We start from the raw sequence: 23,048 nt of genomic DNA, 5'->3' as shown, positions 1-23,048 counted from the left end.
TCCCAAACCAGATTTGATCATTTCCCATGTCCCTAGAATACTTTTTAAGATTTTATTTATTTGAGAGAGAGAGAATGAGAGAGAGAGAGAGCACGAGAGGGAAGAGGGTCAGAGGGAGAAGCAGAGTCCCCGCTGAGCGGGGAGCCCGATGGAGGACTCGATCCCGGGACTCCAGGATCATGACCTGAGCCGAAGGCAGTCGCTTAACCGACTGAGCCACCCAGGCGCCCTCATGTCCCTAGAATACTTTTAATAAGCACTACTTGGGTCGAGAAAAACTCTATACTATTTAGATTTCATTTCCCTTTTTTTCATAATTGTTGTAAAAGTACACATCATGTAAAATTGACCATCTTAACCTTTTTAAAGTGGACAGTTCGAGTGACGTGAAGTACCTTCACGTTGTTTTGAGGCCACCACCGCCATCCATCTCTGGAGCTTTGTAATCTTTCCAGACTAAAAGTCATTAAGCTGTTAACTCTCCAGGCCCCCTGCCCCGGCCCCTGGCAGCTACCATTCTGCTTCTGTCTCTGTGAGCATGACGGGCTCCAGGTACCTCATCTAAGTGGAATCATACAGCTTTTGTCCTTTTGTGCCTGGCTTATTTAGTGTAACATCTCCTAGGTTTATTCATGTTGTAGCGTGAATTTCATTCTGTCTTAAGGCTGTCTACTATCCCCTTGTGTGTCTGTACCACAGTGTCTAGTCGTCTGTCCATAGACGTTTGAATTGTTTTCACCTTTTGGCTGTTGCGAATAATGTTGCTGTAAAGTTGGTGTACAGTATCTCTTCATGTTCCTGTTTTCAGTTCTTTTGGGAATATACGCAGAAGTAGAATTGCTGGATCGTATGGTAATTACGTGTTAAATTTTTTGAGGGACTGCCATTATATTTTCTACAGTGGCTACACCATTTTACATTCCCATTAGCAGTGCACAAGTGTTCCATTTCTCCACATCCTGACCAACACGTGTTACTTTCTCTCTTCCGTTTTTTTTTTTAATGATAACCATCCTAATGGGTGTGCAGTGGTATCTGATTTCCCTTTTTAAATGAGCTAAATTGACAATTATTACCTGAAGTTTCAAAAACTCATTTGCTGGCATTATAGGTGCTCTTTAAAATGAATCAAGATGATTAATATTTTGAACTGTGCTTCCCTAGTTGTTACTATTTGCTGACATTATACAGAATATAGCTGGAAAGGAGAAAAGTTGAGCTTTACCTAGAGATCTCATCTGAAAGGATCACTAACCCTTCCCTTAGTGGTTGTCAAGATAAGGGAAACGATGACAGAAATGTCCCTTAAGAGCTTATTAAGAAGCCAATGACAATGTTGACCTTGAAGATAAAGCAGACCGTGATCTGCAGGACTGGAAGGATTCCAGAGTTCTACTTGATAAATCTTTCTGTGGTCTGGCTTAGCTTTCAGAAAGTGAGAGCTGAAAAGTTCAGTCAGGGTAGGGATTTTGCTGCTGTATTTTGGAATTATTATTTAATTCGTCTTTTTACCTGGTAAAACCCAAGCAATGCAGAAAGCTCTGCTAATGTAGAAACATTCTTGATAGCACAACTAGAAGGCTGGTGTTTTGCCTGCCTGATGGGAATCATTTCTTAAGTATAAGAGGGCACAGTATTACAGGCATCCATAGTAGGGGAGATGTGTCCTTTGTTGGGGTGATGCTAGTTTTACGAACACTTTGAGGCCCTTGCTCTTTGCTATAGTGCATTCCTCATAAGTAGAGTGAAGCGGTTTATGAAAGCTCATTGTATGTTCCTGTAAGAATAGCTGTAATAGGAAGTCAGGCTCTGGCCAGGATCTCCATACACTGGGGAGAGGACCAGTGACACGGCCACAGAAAGGAAGACTTAAAGACTGCTTTCTTAATCAATTGATGTAGTCGGGTTATGCCCCAGCATTTATAAAAGAGTACATACACTCTACCCACCGATCATGTTGGACACTCCACTCACAACATGTAAGACGTGCAGCTTTGCTTGGGTCTGAATTTGAACTCTGAGCAACTCCTCCAGTGCTTTATTTAGCATTTTGCTTATTTTAAAGTTGAGCAGAGCATTTTGGGAATTACTAGAATGAATTATATGTTCACTAAAAAGGAAGAAAGTTGAATTGAGTTTTCCTTTTGCTGTCTAAGTAAATTTGCCTCTGGCAGAGCAAAGCCGTTCATCAGAGCTCCCTTAGTAAGAGCCTTTTCTGCACTAATGGTGTGAAGGTGACCTCACTAACAACCGGGCTAAAGGGGTTGTAGTTCTGGAACGCCCTTCACTCTGGCTACCTTTTTCTCTGTTGTTCCTTGCATCCCTTCCCCCTGTAAAGCCTTTTGGCATCACGTGGGGGGTGCCACCTTCTTCCTGCAGAAACCAGCCAGCAGTGGCTGACGTTGCTGAGAAGCCACATGGAAGGTTCACTGTAAACATGGAGTGGAGAGCCAGGCATGGGGGCCTGGGGGGTGGGGTCAGAAACCTCACCTCCTGTTTGAGGTGGGGCAGCAGGGACCTCCTGAGGTGAGGCATCCTGACGGCAAGGATAAAACTCGTCAAAGAATCTCTTCATACCCGCTGAATATGAAGAGTAGTCTGTATTGTGGCCTGATTGTTAGAGGTATATAATTAGTCTGTTGTGTAATTATTCTATTATACTGTTAGTCTGTTGTGTAATGGGTCAAACTTTTCTTAGAGCTTGGGGGTTCTCTCCACATGTGAGTGTCTCGTCAAACAATACATGTATGTCCAAAATAGGATGCTTATGACATTGTGTCAGAGACCTGCGGAGAGGCCTTTTGGTTAATGATGACTGTTCATTTTACTCGTAAATTTAAACACTGTTTTGATTCAACATTTAAGTAGTTAGTGCAGTAAAACCATCTCTCTCTTTCCCTGGCTTGTATGACCTGCCAGCTTGCTGGAAGAGTCCCTGAATTGCGTTCTGACAAAACCCATCTGTCTTTTCTGCACTTCATCCACCTCTGCATTCACTTTAGGACTGAAGCCACCTGTGGGTCAGGCGACTTGACTCCCTGGGCAAAGGGAGGCAGTGGAGAGTTCATGAGCCGTCTGCGGAGGTAAACGGACATGGTTTAGAGCCTAACTCTGTCCCTTACTTAGCCGATGACCTCGGACAAAATGCTGGACTTTGCCTGTGTCTCAGTTTCTTCATTTATACATTGGAATTACTAAAAATGGTGCCCACTCAGGGATTGTTTTGAGGATTGAGATGATGCACATAGTGGCATAGCAATCACTTCAGAAGTGTTGGCTTTTATTTTTATAGGATTTTCTTGGCAAAAACTAAGGCGGGGGGTGCTGCTGGGAGAAGGGACATCCCGGAAGCTGAGATAGCCCCTGCAGTTTGAGGAGGGGCGCAGCTTCCAGCAGAGCTGTGAGCAGGGTGGCGGCTCTGCGTCCAGCCGCCCTGGGGTGGGGATGGGGGTGGGGAGGCAGCAGCTCTGCGGCAGGCTTGGCTGCTGATCGGCCTCCTGACTTTTGACAAGTCACCTGGCTTCTCTAGACCTCAGCAAACACCTGTGTAAAACAGAGGCTTGATTTCCAAGTCCTGGTTCCAGACTTCAGAGGTGTCCCCTCCTGGCCATCCTTAAGCCGTGTAGATGTATTCACAGTGTCCTCCGGGACAGAGCCTTGGCCAAGCACCTGCCCAGCCGCCCAGCCTCCTCAGCTGGGGGGCGGGGGATGGGGAGGGAGCTGCAGCAGGTGGGTGAGGTGTGGATTGCCTTTGGAATAAAAGTACTCAGCGGCGGCAGTTTTCCCACGGTAGTTCGGTCAGCAAATCCTTTCATTCTAAATCTTCTCAGCATGTGTAACATTTATCTCCAGCACCAAGAAAAGGCAAAGCAGGATCTAAGCCATATTTATGTGGAGAAACAATTTTCCGGAGTATCAGCTTCTCATTGGCACTAAGATTGTGACTTTCTAACTTTTCCTCGCAATCCTCTGTAATGGTAATTAGATGGGCTTAAGACTGTTAATGCAAGTGGTGATAAAACGGAGCTTGTTAGCGACATGAATCAGTTTTATGCGGAGGAGCCTACTGTGGAAGAGAAACATGTTTCAAATGGAGCAGTAGTTGTTTTTCCTTGAGTTGTCAAGTTTATATATAAATACTCATGAGAATCTATTTTCTGAGGACAGTGTTCGATTGTATGAGGTGTTCTAATACGGAGTGGTGGAGAAAAGAAAAATTCGGAACTGCGCAGACCTGAGGTGGGGCCCAGTATGGTGGTCTTTGGAGATCACATCAGCTTTCTGGGTCTCGGTTTCCTTAACTGCAAAATGGGGATAACTGGAGCATCCTCATTGACTGTTCTCAGTATTAAATGAGGCAGGCCTAATGTTTAAGATCGTGCCTGGCGAATGAGGGCTGGACTAAAACATATTGTCATCATCACCATCATGAACGATATTACTGAGTAGAATGTCTGGAAAACTTCAGAAGCCTGGAGTAAGTGGGTAAGGACGTAAAAAAGCACGAGTACGGAAGTTTTACTGCCTTGTAACTTCTCCATAGAGTGTTTTCCTGTCTCTTTTTTTCTTAATAGGAATGAATTCTTCCAAAACCAAACTAGAACTCCAGAAGCACCTGACGACATTAACTAATCAGGAGCAAGCAACTATTTTTGAAGAGGTTCAGGTAAAGTACGAGTTTCTAATTGCTAGACTGGAAGCAGAGCTAAGCAGCTTACCTGTGAGATGGTACGTACGAAAAATAGCAAACCAGAGCTGCCACAGCTCAGAGGAAGTGGCCCCGAGTTCCCCTTGGTTTAGGCTTAGCAGCCCTGGGCAGGGGCCAGGTCAGACGGCAGTCTCCCACCAGGTCTTGGTTTTCACGGTAAACGCGACTAACCCAGAAAACTCCTGCCTTAAAAAAATTTTGGAATGAGCGAAAGGAATCGCACAGTGGAAAGAGCCTTCAGCCCAGGAGACGGAAGACGTGGACTTTGGTCCCCGAGCACTCCTCTGCTCCACGGGAAGCTTCTGCCAGCCCCTTCCTGCTTGGGGTCCCAGCCCCAAAGTGTGGCAGTGGGCAGAGACAGCATTTCATATGTGAACTTGGTCATTGGTGGTTCCTGCCTTCTTCCTCAGTGTTGGAAAGGGATGGAGATGATGTTATTTACTTAGAACTGTGTGTCAAACCTAAACATAAAAACAAAATACAAAACCAAAGCCAGGCTCGTCGGTGTTCTGGAAACTCGCTCTTGTCCTTGCATGTAGATGCCGCGTAGCTTGGGGAAACCACGCTGCGTGTGCTGGAATGCCTGTTCTGTGTTCATTATGAATCTTTAATGAGCTCATCACAGATTTCATGTCTGCTTCAGCCAAGGGGCACTTTCTAATGTTTCCTGGCACTTTTGTAGGGAGGAAAGCACATCAGAACAAAGAATAAATATCTTTTTTTGCAGGGAGGAGAGCGGCAGGGGTCCTGCAGAGGAGTCTATTAAGCAAATCAAGAGGGCTGGCAGCTCTGGATGGGGAGTTCTCTCCGCCTCCTCAGTGGGTGCAGGACTGTACACTCAGGCCCGTGATCCATTTTCATTTTCTGGCAGGAGTGACACATGTTCGGAGAAGAAAAGCATGGGAAGGTTTTTCACTTTCATAAGTAGCTTAGAATGTAATTTTCACAATTTCCAGTTGCCTTTACATTTTCTTGTTTTCTTCTGAATCAACCTGAGACAGGCTACTTTGTTTTTTCTTGAAGGATCTTTAGAGTTCTGAGGACACAGTACTCAGAAAAACTTAGTGTGATTTGTACTTGGAATTCATAAATGGATAGGCAGTTTGCTTCTGACTGTTAATGCATTTACCATGGAGCCTGGGGCCTTTTTCCATGATGCCGGTCCACTTGCTAGTCAAGTGTTATCAAGCCACTTTGGGGAACATCTTTGCGGCAAGCTTAGGAGATGCACATTCTTCCCCTAATGTGCATTTTATTTAGCACTGTGTAGCCATCCCAAAACAGTGCAGTGACTCAGCATAGGTAATAAAGTGTTGTTCAGCAATGAGAAATTCCTAATGGATGTGATTCTAAGATTCTCTTTGATCTAAAATTTTAGATATCCAGTGCATTATGGAAAAGAGACTTTAGAGAAAAATGATGACACAGGTTTTTGTTTGTTTTTGTTTTTAAGTGCATGCAGTTAATATCTTGGGGCCCCTATGTGTTGTTCTAGAAGGCTCTATAACTCAGTTGGCTTAGAGACCAAAGGGAAGGGACGCTGGGTGTGAAAAGCCAGCTCTTTGTCCTCCATCATCGTAAGTGCGGCTCTTCCTTTTAAATGATAAAATTTGACATGGATCTCTTCTTCTAACGGCTTGAGGGTTTCATTGAATTATTTTCAATGACCATTCTTGGTTCTTAGGAAACATTTTATAAACCAAGTTTCTTTCTAGGTAGCAGCACCTGCTAATGTGTTTGAAAATCATACCTTTCAAAAAGATCATAAAGAAAAAGGTGGCTTTGCAGTGTCAGGAGCCCTTTTGTAAACAGAAAGGTTAAGACGTTCCTTTGTACAGTTTTCCTGGAGGGTAATTTATTTCTGAAGAACTCTCCAAGGGTATATCTTCATAAGACAAATGTAATTACGACTGAAATTAATGGTACATGATTACTTAGTTAAAGCATACATAATCAGGGTTTTTGTAAATAAATGCTTAATGCAGAGAAAGAAGGGCAGACCACACAGGACATGAAGAACAGAAATCTGTAATGGCCGTGTACGTGTCACTGGAGGTTGTCGCTGCCACGTGCGGGCTGACTTTGAGCACACTGAGAGAACTTGGTGCCAGATGAGCCTGGGGACCTGTTAACCCTTTTGTCAGGGGACTCCTGACACTTCAGAGCCACTGTCTAATTGATGACCTTAGGAAACACAATCTTCAAGCATATCTCACTGTGCAGCTGTGCAGGCGGCCCACGGGGTCTGGTGGTCGGTCCCCTTTGGTGCTTTCCAGCCCAAGTAGGGCTAGTAAAGGAAATGCCTCCAAAGTCCAACTCTCTTCTTCAGAATGAGAGTATTTCAGGGAATGGCTGAATTAATACTGAGTGGATAAATCAAGTCGATCTGTACTTAGTGGGGGTCAATAATGATTAAAGAGCATGATTTTTCACGAGTTTTAAAGATTAATAGAGGAGCTGTTTTTCCCTCCGCTTTTTGAAGAATATCAACTTAGCTGGATTCTCCATGGCTTTAAAATTAATTCCTATAAGATTTGATTATAACGTTATAAAAAGATGTTAGGAAGTAGTGTCCAAGTGAGCATTGCCATTTTAAGTACTCCGAAGACCGTAGATTCCAGCATTCCGGTATTCATCACTCAGCATTGGAAATTGAGTTTCCAGTCACTCTTACGTCCAATTCATAGGCCTTCTCCTAGAAGTCAAGAAGCATGTGGCAGAACTGGCTTTGTTACCTTTAACAGGCAATCAATTGTTTTGTATTTGTTTAAATGAAATATAACAGGAGAAAAGTACACAAATCAGTGGTGTGAGTGTTTCAGTGAATTTTTATGAGTATTCATCTTATAAAAAGATGAATGGCTGGCTGCCAGCATGAAGATTAAGAAATAGAGCATTTCCAGGGGCGACTGGGTGGCTCAGTTGGTTGGGCGACTGCCTTCGGTTCAGGTCATGATCCTGGAGTCCTGGAATCGAGTCCCACATCGGGCTCCCTGCTCTGCGGGAAGCCTGCTTCTCCCTCTAACCCCACCCCATGTACTCTCTCTCTCTCTCATTCTCGCTCTCTCAAATAAATAAATCTTTAAAAGAAAGAAAGAAATAGAGCATTTCCAGCTCCTCAGAATCTCCCCCCACTACCCCCCACCTCGGTATTGCCCCCAGGGACACACCATCCTGACTTCTGACACTGTAGATCTTTTTTTTTTTTTTTTTTTAAGATTTTATTTACTTATTTGACAGAGAGAGACAGTGAGAGAGGGAACACAAGCAGGGGGAGTGGGAGAGGGAGAAGCAGGCTTCCTGCCAAGCAGGGAACCCAATGCGGGGCTCGATCCCAGGACCCTGGGATCAAGACCTGAGCCGAAGGCAGACGCTTAGTGACCGAGCCACCCAGGCGCCCCTGACACTGCAGATTGATTTTTTATAAGCAAGTTAATTTTTTTTAAAGATTTTATTTATTTATCTGAGAGAGAGCACAAGTAGGCAGAGTGGCAGGGAGAGGGAGAAGCAGGCTTCCCGCTGAGCAGGGAGCTGGACATGGGGCTAGATCCCAGGACCCCGGGATCATGACCTGAGCTGAAGGCAGCCAGTTAACCGACTGAGCCACCCAGGCACCCCTATAAAAGTTAATTTTTAACTGCAAAGTGATGCTATCCAACTGGATTCCCCATCATTTTCCTCAGACTTGTCTCTCTGACTAATGTGTTTGTAAAATTAAATCACCTGTAGAAAGGAATGAGTTGCAACTGTGGAGGGTGGTGGGACACCTTGTTAATCATTTGAACTCAATAGAAGAGTAGACCCTAGTCACATTTCAGTTATTTTAAGGAAGGAAGGATTTATTTTTTGACCTTGTAGGATATCATGGATGTGGATTTCTGACCTTACTGACTTTCCTCTGTGATGTTTCACGACCTCCCTGATGCATTTCCTCCTTTGCTTCAGTTTCTGATGACTGTGATAGTACATGGTGCTCTGTTGTCTCATTTTCTGTCCATCTGGACAACTTCTTTCTTGTATATTTTGAGGAAAAGAAAATGTCCCCTCTTATTACTGCATTTTTAACCTTTTTTGAGACTTTGAAATAAGCAATTGCTTATACACATTTTCTTGTGAGAACAGCCCCAAATATTTAATTAAAGTTATGGAAGAAGGAATGGTTCCAACTCTTAGATGTCTGTTCAGAGGCAGCCCCTAATTCCTGTCTGTTCCTCTTTCCTAGACTTAAAAAAAAATAGACTTTTTTTTACAGCAGTTTTATGTTTTATAGAAAAAGTGGCTAGAAAATACAGAGTCCCCATATAACCTCTCACACCCCAGCCTTACCCTCAGGCCACTTTTCCCTATTATTAATGTCTTAGTGTGGTCCATTTGTTACTATTGGTTAGCCCATATTGATACATTATTAGTAACTGAAGTCCATGGTTGACATTAGGTTTAACTTTCAGTGTTGTACATTCCCTGGGTTCTAACAAATGTATGATGACATGTATCAACCATTATAGGATCAAAGAGAATTGTTTTTTCACTACCCTAAAAATCCTCTATGCTCCCGTCAGTTTATTTCTCCCCTCTCCCCCAAACCCCAGGTCCCCACTGATCTTTTACCATCTCCATAGTTTTGCTTTTTCCAGAATGTTGTACAGTTGGAATCATACAGCGTGCAGTGGATTGGCTTTCACTTAACAAAATGCATTTACAGTTTCTCTGTGTCTTTTCATGGCCCGATAGTTCATTTTAGTGCTGAATAATATTCCATTTTTTTAAAGATTTTATTTATTCATTTGAGAGAGAGAGTGCGAGCACGAGGAGGAGCAGAGGCAAAGGGAGAAGCAGACTCTCCTGCTGAGCAGGGAGCCTGTTGTGAGACTCCATCCCAGGACCCTGGGATCATGACCTGAGCCTAAGGCAAATAGATGCTTATTAACCAACTGAGCCACCCAGGTGCCCCTAATATTCCATTTTATGGATGTGTCACAATTTGTTTATTCACTGTTGAAGGACACCTGGGTTGCTCGTAAGTTTTGGCAGTTATAAATGAAGCTGCTATAAACATTTGTGTGTTGGTTTTAGTATGGTCATAAATTTTCAGCTTGTTCGGGTAAATAGGAAGCAGTGTGATTGTCTGGATCGAGTGCTAAGGGCATGGTTGGTTTGGTAAGAAGCTGTCAAACTGGTCCCCACAGCTGCTGTGTCATTGTGCAGTCCCATCAGCAGTGAATGAGAGAGTTCCTCATGCCTCCTGGGTGTGTAGACTCACCGTGTATCCATCACCTCCTTGGGGTACTCAGTATAAAGTTGGGATTGTGGTATATGATTGTCCTTTTCCTTTCTTGAAGATCTGAAGGGAACTTTCTTTGGAAAAATGCACTTGTTACATAAACATGTAAAACTTCATAACATCAAGGTTCACGGCTTGGAATCGAGATTGAGAGCATCTGTTCTAAGATATTCAATCCTTGAATGTGAAATTTAAAGAGTAGCAAGTCCTCAGTGAAAACAACCCCTTCTAATGATTTACTATCTTTTCCTTCAGTTTTAGGAACAACTTACATTTTAAATGATTTTTTTAAAGAGCAGGAATACCAGAAGGTCTGGGTTAGTGTTACCTTTGCTTCTAAAACCTGTGACACGAAGGGTAAAATCATTGTTTCTAGGTTAGCTCAGAGGAGGTTGCCAAGAGTGGCATTGATCCAGACTAGATGGTTGTATAGTTGATTGATTTATTACAGCCTTTGTTTTGAAGAGCAGGCTAGAAGTTTGGAATGGGGGGTGGGGAGCAGGAAAATGGATAATCATCATTATGAAAAACCATATTTTCAGGGCCCCTGGGTGGCTCAGTTGGTTAAGTGTCTGCCTTCGGCTCAGGTCATGATCCTGGAGTCCCGGGGCTGCCATGACGCCCACCAGCTGGAAGGCTCCCTGCTCAGCACAGAGTGTGCTTCTCATTCTCCCTCTGCTCTTCCCCCTGCTCTCTCTCTCTCTCTCTCTCACACTCTCAAATAAACTCTTCAGAAACCTTTATTTTCAAGGTTTAAAGGCTAGAAGCTTTGTCTTCAGAATAACTTTTTTCTTCATTTTCAGAGAAAATAACACATTAAATTACATGGTCTAAAAATGAACACTGATGTTTCAGATCTAAAGAATTTGGGACCTTGGAGTTTATTTTGTGCATAATCTTTCTTTGAGCAGATGAGGAAGCTAAGATTACATGACTCGCCTTTGGTCATGTAATCTTGTTGTGGCAGCACCCAGAACCTACGTATCCTGATTTCTAGTTCAGTGTGCTTTGCCACTACTTATCTGAAAAATAAAAGATGTAGGGAGAATTTCCTTAAAAAAGAAAGGAGAAAAAAAAAGTGAGTCAATGCCATGAAACATTGCATGCAAGTTTAGGCCTTGTGGGGCTTGCAGAAAGTGCTTCATGCTGAACAGCACTTTGGATGTGTGGGACCATGACCCTGGATCCAGTTGCTGTTTTCCTTTCCAGTTCCCTAGCCATAAAAGTTTATAAACATGTGGCCATTATGGCTCTTGACCTCTGGACATGTTTACACAGATTTTATTCTTTTCTTGTTTTCAAGACAACTTATTTATTAAATATTTTGTCTGTGCTTCCATCTGATTTGAAATATTTATTTTAGGTATAAGGACATCAGAGGTCAAAAGCTGAATCTGGCCCACTGGCTCCATTGTCCCTTAATGGTGTCCATGTCTAGCTAGGATCATTGGTGCCCCCTAGTGAGATGATTGGGTAAAAGCAGCCATTATAACGGGTGGGTGGAAGCTGTTTAGCATTTTCAAAGGCATGGTTTAGCAGTTTTGTTGACAATTAAAAATAAATGTAATATATATTTTTTTTTTAAGAAATCGAGACCAAGAAGTGAACAGCGAGAGAATGAACTGATTATTTCTTTCCTGAGATGTTTATATGAAGAGAAACAAAAAGGTCACATCCATATTGGGGAGATAAAGCAGGTATGGCATTTTTTCCCCCTCTTTTAATTTTACCAGGATGCTGTGTAAAACAGAATCTTGAGGATTTTCTCAAGTTCTGAAACTCTTTTTCTCCCTGTGTTTTATTTTTACTTGTTGCACATGTAGGGGAAATTTGGAAATATTTAGACTGTGCTTGTAGGCGGTGAGGGTAGTTGCGTCTGCCTCACGGGGCGGGTGGAGCAGGCGTTCCCAGCAAGAGGGCGGCTGTAGAGCTTCAAGAAGGAAGTTGGAGAGCAGATACTGCCACAACAAGCTACTTGACCTGCAGGGAGCCCGTCTCTGTCACCTCCCCCCTCTCCCCGGGAAAACAGGAATGACCTTGCATCGGTGCCTTCAGAATTCTGTAAGGTGCCCGGAGTTTCTTTGGAATGTCAGGACTATGTGAATGTAAGGTAACTGTGCTGACAGGTCGGGTGCTGCGCTAGGGAGCCTGGCGCATGAGCATCCACGTACCAGACTGGCATTAATTCTGTTTCACATGCTGGAGGTCCTGAATCGGCTTGCCTTCCTCTTCTGGGCACAAGCATTGTTCAGCTTTTCTGTCTCGGGGTGTTGTGCCCGAAGGTGGGGCTCCGAGTCTGGGATTCCATACACGTGGTGTCACGTATCATGTTCTTATATCCCTTAGACTCTGTGTAAGTCAATTCATGATAACCAGTAGAGTTTCAGGTGTGCATTTTGTATTTAAGTTCCTTGTAAGTCAGAAAATCTAGAGAAATATCACTGAAAGATGTCCAAAAAATCTTTAATTTTCCAAAAGTAAATGGTCTTTATTTTTTTTAAGATGTTATTTATTTTTTATTATTTAAGATTGAGCATGAGCAGTGGGGAGGGCAGAGGGAGGGGGAGAAGCAGGCTCCCTGCTGAGCAGTGAGCCCAACATGGGGCTCGATCCTAGGACCCTAGGATCATGACCTGAGCAGAAGGCAGACGCTGAAATAACTGAGCCACCCATGCACTGCAGTCTTTTTTTTTTTGAGAGAGAGAGATTGGGAAGGTGGGGAAGGAGCAGAGGGAGAGAGAGAATCTTAAGCAGACTCCGTGCCCAACGCAGAGCCTGACTTGGGGCTCGATCTCCCAACTGTGAGATCATAACCTGAGCCGAAACCAAGAGTTGGGCGCTTAACCGACTGAGCCACCAGGCATCCCTGTATATTGCCTTTTTATAAAATGCCTAACTGATGTGTTCTACAGGGGCTTTAATGCTCAATGGCGCACCCCCTCCCTTTAAACACCTCTGCTTTTCTGGTCACCTAACCGTGATGTGGTTTTACTCTCCCCAGATTCCTGTCTTCCAGTTGGCGCTGGCAGTCAGGTCCCTTTCCTGAGCTCACAGAGCTCACATACATTGTCCGACATTGTTTTTCATCTCCTTGGCCAACCATAGCATCTCTCGGCAGGGACCCTAATGCCAGTGCACCGTATGTGTGTCTGGCCTCTGCCAGCCCCCATGCCTCCCTTCCCAGGACAGCGTGGGAGTTCTGTGCTCCTCCACCTCACTCGGGTGGGCCACCCAGCCTACGCTGACAGTGAATTTTTTGCTGCTTTTCAACCTATTTTCTTGTTTCCATCCCCCCCCTTTTTTTTCCTCTTGTGCCATTAATAGTTTTTCTCTGTTGTAATTTTTTTCCCTAACTTGTCCCAACAGGAAATTGATAATTTTGAAATGATTTATAACTGCTGGAGGGGAATGAAGCATTTATGGTGGATGGAAAGTTTTGACCTAAGAACAAACTGTTATTTAAGGAACAGAGACGTATCTTTATGATTTGGGTGTAGTTTAGTCCAGTGGAGAAATATATTTAATTTTTTTTTCCATTTGAAAACATGAGAATTTAATGTCACAGCTTCCAAGCCTTACAAAGCAGAGCTGTCAGTGCTTTCTCTCGAGGTTTCTAAACATTTTGTTCCCCAGCAGGCTCACGTCCGTGCCTGTAAAGAAGTTGCCCTGATCCCCATTGTGGTTGGGTCTCCCCCAGGCTGGACACGCACTCGGGCTCTGAGGATCAGGCTTTTCAGTGCAGCTGCTGTTTTTAGATGGATCAGATGAAGTTTTGAGATTCACCAGTAGATTCCTGCTCTCATTTTCTGCTACCAAATAGTTTACATGGATCTCATTACACTCTTGTTGCACCTGAAAATTCCCATAGCCTTTGGGTAGTGTTATGACTTGACCTAGAGAGGAGTTAGAACCATGGCTTTGGCAGTGAACTCTCTGGCCCCCGGCCCTCAGGTGGACAGAAGACGCTGAGCACAGACCCAGGGCAGCACTTCTCAGAGCCAGTGGTGATGCTGTATGTGCTTTTCAAAGACTAAAATGGTAGCGTTGGATAGCTGTCAGAGGAACCATTTTTATAAAATAGAACAACTGAAGGACGTTTTGTTCTTGTGGAAAAGGAAGAATCGCTTTGGGCAAAGACCTGTAAAGTAATAAAGTTAGAAAGTGTCACATTTTAGTTAGTGGACATACTGTTTCTACTTGTCTGGACAGAGCTGGTGCGAAAAATTAAGAATATTCAATCAACTGCCACTTACTGAATGTTTGCCACGTACCAGACAGAGTTTGAATTTTTTGCATGAGTGATTCCAGTTTTTCTATAACTTTTTTGAGGCAGGTGGTATAATACCATTCGAGGTGGAGATGTGGGGAAGAGGTCAAGCAGCATGTTAGGGAATGACGGCCGATGTGTCACAGGTCCACTATCTTAATCATTATGCTTTTTAGGAACTTACCTAACAAAATTTAATGTTATATAACTACTCACTGATTTGCCTGGGTCCATCTTCTAGTAGAGGAGTTTTTTTCTGACATTTTATTTTGAAAAATTTCAAACATGTAGGAAAGTTGGAAGAAACACACAGTGAGCATTCATATACCCACCATCCAGATTATACCATTTGTAGCATTTTGGGATATTTGCTTTCCCATATATCCGTCCGGTTCTTATTTCACGTTTTTTTGGATGACTTGTAAAGTAAGTTTCTGATACTAGCACTCTTTATTCCCATACACGTCAGCGTCCATATAACTAGCTGTAGCTCAGTATTTGTTCACAGTTGTCTTTGGAGATTTACATCCTGTAAGCTGCACAGATCTTGAGTGCACTACTCGTTGAGTTTTGAGGACTTCATACATTTAGGTGGCCCAAGCCCCCATCAAAATAGAGAGCATCCTCTTTCATGCCAGAATGTACCCCCATACCTCTTTGCTGGTCCTCACCACCCCTCCCCCAGGCAACCAAGGTTTTGATTATTTATACCATAGGTTGAATTGCCTGTTCTAGAACTTTTGCAGATAGAATCAGAGAGTCTTTACTCTTTCAGTTCTGGCTTCTTTCACTTTGTGCTACTCATCCATGTTGTGTGTCATCAGCCGTTTGTTCCTTTTTATTCCCATGGGCCAGCCCCACAGTTTTCTCCATCGTCCTTCTGGTGGACACCTTGGCTACTTGCAGGTGCTCGTTGTTACGAATAAGGCTGCTAATGAGTACGCCATGGTGCCACAGGATGGTGGGTCCTGACCTGAGAACGTCAGTGTAGCCGCAGAATTTAAAACTTGGCTCCACACTTCTGTGCAGAGTTCACCCGTCTGTCCTGGGCTGGGCAGTGTGGTGACTCGGTACAAATTGCTCTAGCACCCCAAATTGGAAGAACCAGCATCCTCTTCAAAAGGAGAAACTTCTAGATGCTTATTTTAAAATAAACAAGGAATAGGAATATATTTTCTAAACATGAATTGTTTTCAAAGCATATTAGAATTGTGGTGATAGACCTGGAAAAGCATCATGTTAGGTGGGAGAGGAGAGCAGAGGAAGTATTGAACTCGGTGTACAGACATTCATATGGCTGGTTTCAGAAAAGGAAAAGTGCAGTTTTTCTTGTATGTACTTTCTGCTGTGTGCTACTGGTCTTGTAGCCAGTGTTTATCTATCAAAACAATCCATTCAAAATGCTTCTACTTCATGGAAACGTGTGGAGTTTGAAAGCAAGCCCACGACTTCTTAACTTTGTGGGAGAACTGGCGGCAAGTCAAGGGCAGACTCCCTGAGGGCCCTGTGTGGATCCTTTCCTTTGCTCTGGAGTCTGTTGCAAGTCTGGACAGGCCCTGATATTTGGTAACTGATTGCACAGGACCAATGGCAGTGAGTAAGGCACCTGCCCGTGCTGCATGATGTTTAGCCGGCACTTAGTCAATATCTGTTGTGGGAGTCTGTTGCTTTGGGTACGTGTTTCCCAAGGGCCTACCTGGTGATCATTGCTCATTCACTCCTTCAGCAAGCAAGTGGGAAGTGTCCAGAGCATGCTCCGTATACTCTACGAAAACATAAAGATAAATGATCGTCTCCCTCAAAACAATTTCTAAGCTAGTTGTCATTCTCTTAATGCACATTCTAATTCTCACAGAAGTAAAACTCTGATGACTGCATGAAGCCCCAAAGGTAGCTCTTATCAGAACCCTTTTTTCTCTTTTATGCCTTGAACAATGTATGACATTCATTGATGAACTAGGATTTCATCATTTCAAAGAAGACATGATATCTTTGACCAGCAAATAACTAAATAATAAAAAATGCATAATCACATAGGAATCAGGGGAAGACAAATTGAGACCGTCTGTAGCCATTAAATTGGCAGAAATGGAAAAATCTGACCATGCCATGTAGAACTCTCATGTACTGATACTGCGACTATTAGTACCATGTAGGGGAAAAAAATTTGACAGTATCTGGTACATGTGAAGACGTGCAGACCTAGAGACCCAGCAAGGACATTTCTAATTATTTACCTTGCAAAAACTTTCACATCTTTGCTAAGGAGCTATGTTCGGGAGAGATTAGTGCAGTCTCCTTTGTAAAAAGCACAAAGGAATACATGTTTAAGTATAGGAACATGAACAAATTACGTTGTCTTACAGTGAGCAACTGCACTCTAATTAAAGTGAGTGAATCCAAGAACATTTGTCAACACAGATAAATCTCAAAAACTACATTGAAAGATAAAAGGTAGTTATGGGAGGGTATGTACAGGATGATCTGTTCATTTAAAGTTTCAACTACATGTAAACCATTACATATGTTTTATGGATACATACATGTATATGAAGGTACATGGTACGAGTTGATGAACACCAACTTCAGGAGCGGGGTTATTTGTGCAGCTGGGAAATGGAGAGTGGTTCCAGGAGGTATCACAGAGGTCTGTAATGTTTTCCATAAAACATGGGAAACAGTAGCTAAGAGTCAATGATCATGACTCATAGCTGACATCTACTGAGCGTCAGGTATGTTCTTGGTGCTTTAGTGTGCATTAGTTCCTCTGAAGTTCATAAGTGCTCTGTGAGGAAAGTTCCCTGTGTGTCCTCAGTCTGCAGGTGGAGGAATGGAGGGGCAGCAGGTAAAGATCTGTCCAAGGCCGCAGAGCTAGGGAGACACAGGAGCATCTCATCTGGGCCTGGGCTCTGGAGCCCGCGCTCCTCGCTGCTCTCAACATGTGCGTGTTCACTTGGCCAGAGCTGAGTGGTGGTGGTGGGGGATGGTGCAGATGCATGTGTTATATTGGTCTGTGCGCTTTTCTTTATGCTTGAAATATGTAACAACAAAGAATGGTCTGAATTTAGAGTGTTGGAGTATGTGCTTGTGCTTGTTTGTGTTTTTAATCTAGAGAGTTTTTATAGTTTTTTTTGTTTTTTTTTTTTACCATACCTCTTTGTTAATAAGTAGGATTAAACCTCATTTTGTGGTTGGCATCCAAACACCATTGTGTTGGCAGCTTCATGTTGTGGCCAGTGAGGGGGGCAAGCATGGTTGCAAAGGGAAGGGGTGACAGAAGCCATAGGTGGGGGAGAGGAAGAAGTGGAGAAGACAGAGTTCCACAGAAAGAGATGAAGGGATTAATTTAAAGTTATGGAGTGGATCCTATTTGTTTCAGACTCTGAAATTCCGCCAAAGGTAAGTTGTTCTTTACTTGGAAGAGCTAACACTGTCCACCTCCGTACCAGCAGCTCTCCTCGATGCTTTACGTGGTTTTACCTGTTTCATCTCACAACACAGCATTAGGATTAGATCATGAGGTGGGTCTGAGTTGACAGAGGAAGGAGCTAAGTCGAGGAGAGGGGAAGTAGCTTGTCCAAGGCCAGTTAGTGAGGGACACATCTCTGATCCTGACCGCAGAGCCTGAGCTCTCGAGCTTTGTTAACAGAGTGGTTTCCCAGCACATTTCCTCGTTTTGTTTGGAGCGGTCAGAGCAGTGCTTTGAGGCAGACTGTTTCCTGGACTTGCAGCCTTGCCTTCGAGGAGCGGATGGGATGAGGTCAGGGGATCAGAATAATGGCCTGGGGTCAAAAAGATGCATCCTAGAGATTGATCATTCCTTTAAGAAGGAAAGAAGGAAGGGAGCAAGGAAGCTGTTAGTGACTGACTTAACTTTTCATTGTTTCACTTTTTAGACCTCACAGATTGCAGCAGAGAATATTGGAAGTGAGTTACCACCGAGTGCCACTCGATTTAGACTAGATATGCTGAAAAATAAAGCCAAGAGATCTTTAACAGAGTCTTTAGAAAGTATTTTATCCCGGGTAAGTAGCATAATTTCTCCTAATCTAAGTTAAAATCACTTTTTAAGAGAACATAAGATTCAATTCTTTGCCTTTTTAAAAAAAAAAAACTTATTTTTAAGTAATCTCTACGCTCGGGGTGCCTGGGTGGCTCAGTCGTTAAGCGTCTGCCTTCGGCTCAGGTCATGATCCCAGGGTGCTGGGATCGAGCCCCACATTGGGCTCCCTGCTCAGCGGGAAGCCTGCTTCTCCCTCTCCCACTCCCCCTGCTTGTGTTCCTTCTCTCGCTGTGTCTCTGTCAAAAAAAAAAAAAATTTTTTTTTAATCTCTACGCTCAACGTGGGGCTCACACTCACAAACCTGAGATCAAGAGTTGCATGCTCTTCCAACTGAGCCAGCCAGGTGCCCTCATTTCTTTGCTTTTGTGCCATCAGTGTTTGTTATAAGAGCAGTGTTACCTACACTTCAGTTTTTAACTTGGTTTAGGTTAAAAGAAATTTTCTTATATAGCATGGTATTTTTGTTTCCCAAAAGGATGTTATTCACTGGCCCGTCTCTGTGAAGAGCACAGATTAGATCCTCCCTACGAGGCACAGCTTAAAAAACCCTTTACTGTCGGCCGCGGCTGGTACACGTCTAGAACTCTCTGCTGCGGGTCAGTAAACTGTGGCTCTCGGGTCAAATGCCACCCACCTCCTGTTTTTGTAAATAAAGTTTTGGCGACACAGCAGTATCCACTCATTTACCTATATTCTTAATTTGCTTTTGTGCAGAGCTGAGTAGTTGCCACAGACAGTATGGCCCCCAGAGCCTAAGCGATTTAGTATCTGGCCCTGTACAGACAGGTTTGCGCACTGCACTCTGCAGGAAGAGCGAAGGAAACACAGACAGCAGTCTGAGAGTTCCCTAAGAAATTACATGCTGTGTGCTCCCCACCCCAGCAGGTGTACATAACCTTTGATGGCACTCCTAAGAGATCAGAGTTTGATTTTCTTTCAAAGTTTCACATCTTTCTGGAGCTTGAAAGGTCTTACAGTTTTTTTTTTTTGTTTATTTGTTTTTACTGTTTTTTTAAATTTCATGATACACTCCATCTGAACCATGCTTAATTTTGTTCTGGTTAAATTTTATTTTGTTTGAAGGTGTTTCTCAGAATTTTGCAACATCCTTAGAGATAATTCAAAACAGTCCATTTACAAAACCAGGTGGCCACCTCTGAGAGCTCCTGAGTGGATAGAGTGTTGTCTGAGCGTCCTATAGCTGGCGGGGTGTGACAGCTTGGGACTTGGGCGAGAGGTGTTGAGTGTGCTTGCTTTTCTTCATAGACAGATTGTCTCTTCTTCCTGCCCGTCATCCCTGCCAAACGACTCATACACAAGGTGTTCAGGAACATTTAGGTTGCTGTGCTATTAAAAAAAAAAAAGTTGATTATCTTAATGCACATATGTGCTCAGCAGCTTTATCTCAGTAGATCATTTTCCCTGAGGTTGTTTAAATAGACCAAGCTGCTTCTGTCTGATGCCTTTGCACAAGCCTAAGGGATTCTAACTTGAATGCTTTTCTTTATGTAGGGTAGTAAAGCCAGAGGCCTCCAGGAACACTCCTCCAGTCTGGATCTGGACAGCTCCATGTCTAGCACTTTAAGTAACACGAGCAAAGTAAGCACATCTCCCTTTCTGTGACACCCTGAAGAAATCAGTAAATGGGTCATGCTCATCTGCTACCTGCAGAGCCTACAAAAGGATCCCAGGAAGCCCCCTATCTTTCATCTTCAAGTTTGGTGCCTGAGACTTCTGGGTGCAGGAGGAGGGCTGGTCTTGCAATTCTGTAACTTAGAAGTTTCACATAACAAAGCAGATGGCCACTACATAAGCAAAGAAGCAAGATGGCACTTTTAGATCACTGAGAGGTAATTTATCACAAAGCAACCAATGGACTTGCCCAAGATTAAAAATAATTGAAATTGGGAATACCTCAAAAGTGGGTTTGTGAATTCCGTGAAGTTTACAGCTTGAATACTTTTACCCTTTGGCTAGCTCTACGATTGTAATTAAATATTACTGTTATAAATTAGACAACTAAGCTTCACCCCTTGGGTCTGTCCCCAAGCACAGCTTTGTGATAATGAGCAAGCCAGTGGTTCTCTTTGGTAACAAACCTGTGTCTGTGTCCTTGTTTTAGTTTCTTGCTTTCTAGACATTTAGGCAGCTTCAACTCTTTTTAACCACCAGAAAGTGAATTTGGGGTTTGCATTAGGGAGGCCAGCTTTCCTTCTGCCACCAGAGCTCCTCCAGACTCTCGAGCGACGGAAGCTCTGTGGAGCAAGCTCCTGACCACACAGCTCTTAAGTTCTGAATTTGCTCCCGGGCATGTAGCTTTCAGAGCTTTTAGACCATAGCCAACAGTAAGAAACTCATTTAACGTTGTGAAACGATTCACAAACACATACGTACACACTTGCATCCCGAATTAAAATCACACAAAACAGTATTTACTGTAAACAACCTGTGACACGTACTGTTCTCTTTGGTTTTTTTTTTTATATTAAAAATGTCCATGGCCAATGAAATTGATACCACCACCTGCCGTCTACCGCTTGAGAAACACTGCCTCGGGAGGGTGCTGCTCAAGTTCTCAGGTGTACCTTTAATGCGGTTCCGGCAAAAACACAGATTCTGGTTCAGTAGGCCTGGGGTGGGGCCTGAAATGCCATATCTCTGACAAGTTCCAAGGTGGTGTTGATGCTCCCGGTTTGTGGACTCTCTCTCGGGAGCGTGGCCCTAGACACCAGTCCTCAGAATATGATTTTCTGAGTTAAAATCTGGTGGGACGGAGCATCATCTGACCTCCATCAACTACATACCAGTTCTTCCCCACAGTTTACTTCACATTTGGAAACAGTTTATGGTGTATCTGCAATATACAGATGAATGGGACAAAGCCCTCAGAAACTTACCTGGGAGGCGACAGATACTCAAATAACACCAGCATCAGGGTATGGAAGGAGCCCTGAGAGTTAGCCTAAGAGATGGTGGTAACTTCGCTGTCCCAGGAGCAAGGGGAAGGGAAGATATTTTGGACCAGTGGAACCAGAGAAAGCATGGGAATGGGGGCAGTGGTGCTTTTGAATTAAATTGTAAAGGATAGGCATTGCGCCTGGGGAAGTGGACAGGGAATTGGCTTCTCAGATCACTGCAAATAAAAGATACTGTGAAGAGGCTCATGTCACTCAAGTGACTTTTCCAAGAAGTCTTATCACTTGTTTATATTCTTCTCCAAAGCACAGATCTAAAATATATATGAAGCTTCAATTTCTAGGGTAATCTTAAGAGAAATACAACTTTCAGGAGCCACCTGCTTGTATTGCGTGTGGGGGTATCTTTATAAAGTGTACTTTACATCTTTTTTTAACCTGAGATTGAGAAACTGTTGTAAAAATAAGCTATTTTATGTAACTGGATCTCTACCAGTAAATTGATCATCTACCTGTTGAGGAACATCCGAGTAGCCCTTTTAGGTGTAAGATTAAGCTAAGGATTAGCTCCTTCATGTAATTTGGAGGGAAGTTAATAAGAGTTGAGATGAGCAGGTTTGCATAATGGAGAATGTTTGCTCTGATGTGTCGTTTTAGACAAAATTTTAAATCCTTAAAAGGATCTTTGGAACTACAGAGTCTTGAAGAATGAAAAATTTCAGCTATGTTTAAAGGTAATTAATATTTTGTAGTATGTTGGGAATTTTTTCCTAATTCCTACAAAATTAAATGTATATCTCTCCCCTCAATAAACATATTTTTAAAAATTAAAATCCTTAATATATCATCTGAAAGGCATGTAACCGTGTATCAGATGAACAGAGAATTTAGATTCTTCAGTCCATCATTAGATGCATTCATTTCATTTTACTCTCTCTGTTTATTTATCTCTTCTAGCAGTTTCAGCAGGGGCAAACTGATACGCCCACCCTTATTTTATGTTCTTTGGAGAAGAATATATTAGCCACCAACCATGTCCTGGGTGCAGTGCAAAGCATAAGATTGCCTCATATGTCTTTGAAAAAGCATGTATCTCGAGAGACTATGGTATTAAAGTATTGTCATGATTCTCAACAAATGTTGGAGTTACCTACTCAGTAGCTTCATTGAGTACCTGATACAGTAACTTATATTTGTATAACATTTTATGGTGCACTTTCACTTGGATTACCTTGCCTAATTCTTGAAACCCACTGAGATAAATTTTCTCTCTACCCTTTTAGAGTTGAGAAAATTGGGGTACAGAAAGAAGTTAAATAATTGGCCCTGAGTTCTGGCATAAGTGCCTAAAGAGATTTTCATATTCTAAGAATAATACAGGATATAGTTTTTAACCTCAGGATCACCAAGTTAAATTTCTTTTTTTTTTTTTTTAAAGATTTTATTTATTTATTTGAGAGAGAGAGAATGAGAGATAGCACGAGAGAGAAGAGGGTCAGAGGGAGAAGCAGACTCCCCTGCCGAGCAGGGAGCCCGATGCGGGACTCGATCCCGGGACTCCAGGATCATAACCTGAGCCGAAGGCAGTCGCTTAACCAACTGAGCTACCCAGGCGCCCACCAAGTTAAATTTCAACATTAGATCAAAATCAGCCTTAAGAATGTGGGTAGAACATGTATGGACACACTTGGCAGAGATAAAGAACGACTTGGTTTGTGTAAACAGTGCAGACAAGTTCTACGAGTTACAAGCACAGTAGAGTCTTTTACAGGGAGAAGGGGCTATTGACGGCTTTGCTTACAAGGGCTACGTCC

At 43.1% G+C, this 23,048-nt stretch overlaps 1 protein-coding gene across 8 annotated transcripts in view; it reads left to right on the top strand.

Moving 5' to 3' along the window:
* The window catches only part of TBC1D1 (TBC1 domain family member 1), a 226,308-nt gene that overhangs the window by 115,400 nt on the left and 87,860 nt on the right, over window positions 1–23,048 (top strand). For all 8 annotated transcript variants that reach the window (XM_028090212.2, XM_028090290.2, XM_028090227.2 and 5 more), the window contains 4 exons: window positions 4,575–4,666; window positions 11,576–11,686; window positions 18,153–18,281; window positions 19,832–19,918. In XM_028090212.2, the coding sequence (XP_027946013.1) occupies window positions 4,575–4,666; window positions 11,576–11,686; window positions 18,153–18,281; window positions 19,832–19,918 (419 nt within the window). The remainder of the gene's footprint in view (window positions 1–4,574; window positions 4,667–11,575; window positions 11,687–18,152; window positions 18,282–19,831; window positions 19,919–23,048) is intronic.

This window comes from Eumetopias jubatus, unplaced genomic scaffold (assembly GCF_037043125.1).
Source record: "Eumetopias jubatus isolate StellerSeaLion01/CBP00866 unplaced genomic scaffold, mEumJub1_p1.0 scaffold_2, whole genome shotgun sequence".
In the NCBI taxonomy this organism is placed as follows: Eukaryota; Metazoa; Chordata; class Mammalia; order Carnivora; family Otariidae; genus Eumetopias; species Eumetopias jubatus.
Note: the sequence above shows the minus strand (reverse complement) of the source record. Positions and strands in the feature narration are given on the sequence as shown.